Source organism: Aureobasidium melanogenum, assembly GCF_000721775.1.
Source record: "Aureobasidium melanogenum CBS 110374 unplaced genomic scaffold scaffold_73, whole genome shotgun sequence".
Classification (NCBI taxonomy): Eukaryota; Fungi; Ascomycota; class Dothideomycetes; order Dothideales; family Saccotheciaceae; genus Aureobasidium; species Aureobasidium melanogenum.
In genome coordinates, this window is record NW_024470125.1 from 1,980 (window position 1) to 10,089 (window position 8,110).

Here is an 8,110-nt window from a genome sequence, read left to right on the forward strand (position 1 = left end):
GGGAACTTTGCCAGCTCGAAAGTAAGCTGAGTCGATCAAATTGAGAGATGGTATGAGTCTACTTCTACCGCAGAGACGAAAAAGGGAACGGACGGACTCCCTGAGTCATACCGGTGGTGTTTGTACAAGCGTTCTTGAATGCTTCCCCGGCTGTTGCTCCATCCACTGTGCTTCATGTCACGACACAGACAAGATTGCAAGCCAACCAGACCGAAAACGATGGCGATCGTGGGTTCAGATCTCCCTCGTTCGTACAATCACAGCTGATATGGACAGCAGGCACGAGAAAGATCTCGGTGCGAACACTTCCAATGTCAGGTGGAGCACGAGACGCCTCGACTCTCAGAAAAGCTTCAGAATCATTCTAGGTTTAGGAGGCATGATGCTCTCAGAACAACTATATGTATTCAATTGAGGTTCTACGAGATGCAATCCCCTGTTATCCTAATGATTTCAAGATCAATCTCGAGATTACATTTTCTGGGTTCACAGACAGCGTAGGGCAGGTCTTTCGAGATGGGGTTCCTATCTCGCAGATCGTCAAAATTTATCAGGCCAGAGAAGGCCAATGTCTCATGACGTCAAATGCAGACTGACAGACATGAAACGCATCACGTAGGTATGATGATATCTGGCGGGGTTCTGAGAGATACTGATGGCTTCATGCAGATGATCGTGGTTTATATGTACTGCATACTTGGTCGATACTTTTCAAGCTATAATGAACCTCTCAATCCAGCCTCACAGTCTCCTACACCAAAGACTCAGTATGGTCTTTGTAATGACTCCCAGTCTAATGAAGCTATCCATGCGGATCGTCTATGCTTTGAGTCCCGGAAATCATCTGTTGTGATCAAGATCTGGCAATGACGTGCTATCAGAAATTGAAGTCCAGGTTGCACCACCTGGCCTCTATGCATAACGCTCTAGAACTTACTGCCATTCGATTCACCTATCCCATCTAGACCACCTATTCTAATCACATGAGTGGACCCACTTGCTAGGCGAATTCCGTCCATCGAGAAAGCCGATGCGATTCGGTACTAGGCCAGCGATAAGACAAGACGGACCATTCTGTGATGCATTCGAGGGATGCATGACCTCTTGCGCATTGACATGATGGAACAAAACTACAACTCGCGTGTATGACTCTGTTTCCTCAAGCTGACCAGACGGTCGAATCAAAGGCGGTCAAGCTTAAAAATCAGTAAGAATTTTGAGGTTTGGACATCCCGGTTTGTGCTTCAGACTGGTGCGTTTGTAGGTGTCACAGCCAGAAGGTCCCAGAAAGCTACATATCTCGGAAAGGAGATTCTGAAGGTCTCTACGCGTCGCTAAATCTGCCATAGAAGTGGAAGAATCTAGCTCATGTTTCACTTCTCGAGAAAGGCGTAGGATGTCCGGATCTTGTTCACAAGGAACATTTGCTTTGTCTAATTTCACTCGAAATATTCTCACACATCTCGCAGTGAGTATCTCGTCGTCTGACTCTGGATCGATAGGAGTTGCTGGAGACTGACTTTCTGCTGACATATTATCTGTGGGTTGAGCGCTTCGCGATAGAGGCATCTGTAGGAGTTTCGAGTACTTTATGACAAGCCTTCGCTGGAAATCGGACAAGAAGAAACAAGAGAATAATCACTTCCAAAACACGAAGAGATGATTTGTCCGACAAATTATACCCTGGCAGAAAATCACTAGATGCGATCTTGCTATCAACCTGAATGTCATGATACTCAAGCTTAACCTGAACGCGATCAGTAACTCTCTCGTCAACATGACAATTGTCGTAATGCGACGCATCTGTGTTTCAATGTGGGTCCTTGACCGCACGCCTGATTGACCAGAATGTACTAGTCTATTCTTAGTACAGATGACATAGTAATCTATCGCGAACACCAAAAGCCAGGGAACTTTTGTGCGAAGTAAAGCATGGTCTAGCTATCGCTAGTGTGGGACCAACCATAGGCTATCGCCGCGACCACGTTGCCATATTTAGCTTGATCAAAAGATAGCACTATGTGTTCTTTACAATACCTTTGGTATTGATCAATTCGTTGTGTCACTCTGTGGTCTGGATTATTTGATCTGCGTGAGTCATGGTGCCGAGATCGAAGGCAGACCCCCTGTCGGATTTAGCACAAGAGATTCCACTCACTCACATAAGTCTAGAGATGCCGTCCAAAGAGGATTTTCTAGTCCTTACAGATCACTTCTAGAACCACGAATATCAAGTGAACCAAAGATTGGTTGTTGAAGCGGTCGGGAGTAAAAAGTATTCAACTCAATTTCTCATCTGGACTGTTTTCGGAGACGCGTATTCCATCGTAGCGTCCCCTGTGTCAGCTATCCCGTACACATACTAAGTAAGTAAATTTGCAACCGGTGCGTCGTCGCATTGCAACTGAACTCTGCATCAGAAGGCCGTCTCGAGACCTGGAGCTTGCCAAACAGATACATACGTCAAAGAAGAAACAAGATGACAGAGATTACTGTTGTGCCTGGTCCAGAGTCCTGCCCTTGGATTACACAACATACGCATAACACGAGATTCGACGATAAAACCACGTCAACCTCTCATACCTGACGAGCTATAAGTGACCGGGCCAGATCTAGAGAAGATCACCCAGTCCAGCTTTTTCCGCATCAAGATAATGAGAACTAGCCTTACTCATCTCCTCTCAACAGCAAGCTTGGCTCTCGCACTTCCTTCTACTCCAGACTACGTAGCGAACGCTACAGATATCGGATCCGGATACAGAGTCAAGTTCTCGCACAATTGCCCTGCGACGACGCAGGTGTTTCCACATTTTCTAGTGACTAACGGTACCATCTGTGCGAAGCAAGACAACTTCGATCAGTCCAGTCAACCGGGAGAGGTCCGTGAATATGCGCTAACATATGGATTGGAACATCAATCCACTTGGACTTTTTGGATCGACAACAAAGCCAATAGCACTGGACCCAATGCTAGAAGTTTGGTCGAGGTCACTTGTTTGCCGTATTCGGGTCATTGCTATGTGGACATCAGTAATATTGATGCGGTGAGTAATGGTTTCAAGGTGGAGATGGATGCAAAGAATTGTTCGACTGTCGGGCCGCCTACGAAGGTCAGTCCGACCTGTGATCCACTGGTTTGCAGCATTCCTCCAGATTGGACATGTCCCGTTGAGAATCGTTTTGGTCAGGATTCCAGCAAAGGATATCCTCCCACCTACCTCGATGCTGCCCAGAGCTGCTTGTCGAACTGTACCCTCTTTCAAACAGACGAAGCCTGCTGTAAGAACGCAAACAACACCACGCAGACCTGCACAAACCAGAATCCAGCACTACGAGATATGTGCGAGAATGCATACTCTTATGCTTTCGATGACTCACGCGCATCGTATGTCTACCAACTTACTCTAGATGGAGATACCGCGATTCACATCACGGCCTGTCCTTGACGATCAAAAGAACTGTTGCCGGATGGGAATCATGTATCCTTGGACTGTATTAATAGAATACTTCCCTTCCTGGTGGTCTGTCATACGCGGATCTCGTTTTCGTCCCAGGTACAGTGCAGAGGCAGGCACTCGTTATTCGGGGATCACCTGTATGTATGCGGCATAGATAGATGGATTGATTGATATTATTGGGTAGCTAAACGGCTTCTCTTCGACGGTAGTACGTTGCACTCCTCCATATTCATGGTACAAATGCTTTTGTCATGAAGCTGAGTTTTGCCATCGTGAGCGTCTTGATAGTGATGCCGATAGGACTTTCGACTACGCTCGTGTTGATAGTATGTATTCGAAGACGTTAATCTGAACCAATCGAGCAGGATGCATCCCGCTAATGGTGACTTGAGTAGTACAACACGTTAGAGGAACTCCAGATATACATTCACCGGTGTTCAGATCGCAATCTAGAACTTCACTACGAGAGTCGAGGAAATGAGGCTCACTAGAATTCGTAATAATGAAATGGGTCAGAAGCCCACATCCATGAGTTGAGAAGAAGTTCTACGGCAGTCAGAACTTCTGAATCACCCATGATGCAAGTCCCCTTTCTGCACACGCCCCGTTGAGAGAACAAGTCGGTTCTCGTACTTCAACCCGAACATCGATTCAATGCGTATTGGGAAAAGCTGTTTGCTTGCACTGAGACAACAGAAGATTTGCTGGAAAGAGATCAATTGGTTTATCTTTTTCCGAAGTGAACAATCGATCCAAGAACCATCATAATCAAGGTAGATGATGTTTGAGAGGGTCACGCTGAGCACAATGAGCAAAACAGATCTATGACTACTGTGTTGAGACCGAACTGTTGTGTGGGGTGACGAGTGGACGAATCGCACGATAGCATACTATACCTTCCGTTTGGCCTAGATGGCGCACTATTTCGGCATGACTAGAGCGATTCTGAAGCCTTGTATTTGTTCTTCCTCGTTCTTGGCTTCTACCACACAAGTGAGGAAGCTTCTTTTGTATGTAGGATCCATTTGTGCTAGGATCGTCTGGAGTTTTGTCCGTTTCCCAGGGTGGCTATAGATCCAAGCGAAGTACATATCCAACCAGAGGCGAGTTAATCTTTGGTCGCTGTAGTAACTTGTCGATCTTACATGTCGCAGCAGCTTGATGGTAAGAAGTTCATCCGCATTTGGTCCTATCAGGGAGCGTGGCTGACTGTAGTCTAGGAATAGCTGTGTGTAGCATCCTTCCTCAAGCTGCTCCACGAGATCTCGAGCAACAGACAAGTTCATTGCCCTTTGAACTGAGTTGGTTGCGAAGGAAGACATCATGAATGGTTCGGGATAAACTGGGATAGAGATGGACTTGAGACCCCGCAACTCACGGATGAGCTCCTTGATATTGATTGTCCTCAGATTATAAGCTAGCCGATCCACGAGGTGGACATGATAGATGTATGACCTTGCGGTCCTTGTCAGATCTCGTATGGCATCTGCGTCACGGATGTCAAAGCAGAAGTTGTTCGCGCTTCCAAAAGTATATGCAACCTCTGAAAAGGTATGCTTCGACAACGTCAAAAGATCAGGGAGGACGGATGAAGATTGTGTCTGCTTCTCGGCTCTCGGGGGAGCTGCAGCACCAGGTGCGGGCAAAGTTTCCGACTGTTTGTGTTGAACGAATCTGAATGTTTTATCACTCGGGAGCAGAAGGCTCCAGATCATCTCACGGATCTCAGTCGGAAGGCGGAGATAAGCCATTCGACGACCAAGAGGAAATTTCAAACTCGCAGTAATAGCGGTAACCTGCATATTCAAGCTTATATTTTCTTCCAGATGTTGAGTGTGATTTTGGATGTTGTTCACGTCATTTATTCAGGACGTGACACTGCGCTCAGAAGACCTCCACACCGGACGGTCAATGAAATTACAATCTGGCGAAGATGGTCATGATGTTGCCGTTATCGTCTGTCTCACTCGGTTCAGCTTTACGAAATGATCATTAAAAGCTGCTCATCAAGGTTTCTGCGCTGGTGTCTTGATGGATACGCAAGAGAAGACACGTAAGGCGGTACTATAGCGGGTCCTATGTAAAGGGCACCCAGGCCTCCCTAAGAGCAAGTTCAGATAAAAACAATGGGTCAAGGCGGCGTAGCCATGCGCTTCCTGATCTTGCAAGCGATATTCACTATCGCGAACACAGCTTTAGCAAACTATCAAGGGTTCAACTATGCAGCGCAGGGAAACGACTACGCGTCGTTCCACAACCAGTTTTCCTTGTCAAGGTTCCTATCCGAGAATGGGACTTTTTCTAGTGCTAGGTTGTACACAATGATACAGGAAGGCACTGACACCTCCGTGATCGAAGCCATTCCTGCGGCCAAAGCTACCCAGACAAAGCTCTTACTGGGCCTCTGGGCGTCCGTAGATGCAGACAGCTTTTCGAAAGAGCTTCATGCTCTGGATTCCGCCATGAATACTTATGGACAAGACCTGAGAGACATCGTCATCGGTATCTCTGTAGGTAGTGAAGATCTTTATCGTTCGTCTGTACTTGGGGCCAGCAAGGATAGTGGTGCTGGGCAGGACATATCTGTCCTGCTTGGTTACATTCAACAAGTTCGAGACAAGCTGGAACACTCAGTGCTGCATGATATCCCAGTTGGAGTCAGTGCACTCACTTGGACTAGACGTCGCAGACTCATGCTAACCCATTCGCTAGCACGTAGATACTCTGGACGCGTACACAAACCACACTAACAGTCAAATTTTGGAGGCTGTTGACTTCATAGGACTCAACATCTTTCCCTATTTCAATCAAGATCAAGCGACAAGTGTGGATGCTGCAGCCGACTCCTTTTGGAAAGCCTACGAGAGCATGCTACCTTTATCCCTGGGTAAATCGGTATGGATCACGGAGACCGGATGGCCAACAGTAGATCCCTCCAAGACAGGCGGAGCAAGTCCCGGTGTTGAGAACGCTGCAAAGTACTGGTCGAAGGTGGCCTGCGAGCTTCAAGCTCGCTGCATCAACTTTTGGTGGTATATCCTGGCAGACCCTGCCCAAATGCCGTTCTTCGGCGTCACTAATCTGCGGGAAAGCCCATCAGGGTCGGCTCTATATAATCTTGACTGCGGGGGAAGCGCAAACTGTTCCAACACTCGTACAGCTGCTTCCGTATCGATGACGAGCAAAATCTCGACGTTATATCAGACGTCGAATGGTGCAAGTCCTGCGCGCTCCTCTGTTTGTTGGATACGGGGGCAGAGTCACTGCAAGAATCGCTGGACTAAGGTAGACTATGCAGCTGACTCTGTAGACACGATTTGTCATATACATTGAATACAAGGATATGATTCTGTACCGGTCAGTGTCAGAGTGGGTCGCAACATTCCGTTCGGCTTCCGCCTTCAACAGCAGCGAGCTTCGGACACTCGTTAGCAATCATTTGCTCCATTCTGAAGCTTGGGTCAGCCGGCAGCAGCTCCATCATGGTGTCCGTTAGTGGACAGAATACTCTTGTCAAGACGACGAGTAACACTTGTAGATTGGGCGCCCGTATCAGTGTCAGGAGGTTTGTGTCGTACTAATATAGCTTTAGCGGATAATTCTGGCTCGATCTGCGGTCTTAGCTATTGATGTGTTCCGGCGCACGATACAAAGCACCAGGACAAAGAAGCGATAAGACACGTGGAGCTCTTTCTCCACACAAAGACTGGAGCACGGAGGATGGCGCTAAGCTGGTTTGGGCGATAGTTTCTTACGCGTAATTTATATGGGTACTCTCTGGCCCACTCAGGCTTACTGAAGAGCAGCACGTATGGCATGATCGAGCTCAATCCCTTGACTTAGACTTAAGACGTATTGAACCCTGGAGACTATTAACAATCCAATCTCAGTTCGTGGATAGTTACCGAGGTCGCCGGTTCCCAGCAGGTCGGTTTCCCACGGGGCAGAATATGCATTGCTGTAAGCGAACAAAGGTGTAATACTGCTGCCGCGTGTTCTTGTTCTACACCTTCTACTTCTGGGCGCCGGTGAAACATATTCATTGTGTGATGGTTCTCATATGCACTCGATACGCCCGGGCCCCCTCACAGATTGTGCCATCTCTGTGAGAGCCAAGGGCAGCTAGCCTGCGATCTTTATGACCTGAGCTAAAATAACATGGAGAGTTGGGTATCCTTTTTAGGAGCTGTTAGCTAGCCAGCTGGGGAAGACAAAGATTACGATTTGATACTTGTGTTCGCATGGCGAGAGCCTTCAACACGGAGCAGAATGGAAGACGAGCAGTGGCTATACCTGTTCCATGAGTAAGAGATGGGAAGTGGAGTATTGGTATGGTTTCAACGATAGGAAGTGTCGTTGCTCAACGAAAAACGAACGTCTCTTGTTTTCTGTAGTATCGGCTCCCGTATGGCACGCTTGTGGATGTTGAATCTTGACAGATCACAAATTTGCGATTACCACTCGTCCGACACATACGATGCTCTGGGGTGTGATGCAAGGCTATGTTTTTTTTTCTGGCTCGAGTCAATCAAGACAACTCGTTCGGGCGATCACACATGGGAGATGATCTGAGCTCAAGCTCGATGGCAGCGTCGCGGTGACTATCGCCAGTGATATATGGTTTTCTCTCAAGGCTGCAGGCCTCTTCTGGA

At 47.5% G+C, this 8,110-nt stretch overlaps 2 protein-coding genes across 2 annotated transcripts; both read left to right on the plus strand.

Moving 5' to 3' along the window:
- Nucleotides 1-2,654: 2,654 nt before the first annotated feature.
- On the plus strand, nt 2,655-3,849 carry M437DRAFT_70724 (uncharacterized protein; the record flags this gene model as incomplete). Its single annotated transcript, XM_041025551.1, has 5 exons — nt 2,655-3,385; nt 3,555-3,595; nt 3,643-3,666; nt 3,716-3,784; nt 3,824-3,849. The coding sequence occupies 5 exons, from the start codon at nt 2,655-2,657 to the stop codon at nt 3,847-3,849; spliced, it is 891 nt and encodes a 296-aa protein (XP_040874559.1).
- A 1,756-nt stretch (nt 3,850-5,605) lies between these two features.
- M437DRAFT_61289 (glycoside hydrolase) lies at nt 5,606-6,791 on the plus strand (the record flags this gene model as incomplete). The annotated part of the gene is made up of 2 exons (XM_041023908.1): nt 5,606-6,115; nt 6,171-6,791. 2 exons carry the CDS (start codon nt 5,606-5,608, stop codon nt 6,789-6,791), a joined length of 1,131 nt encoding a protein of 376 aa, XP_040874560.1.
- Between the last annotated feature and the right edge of the window lie 1,319 nt (nt 6,792-8,110).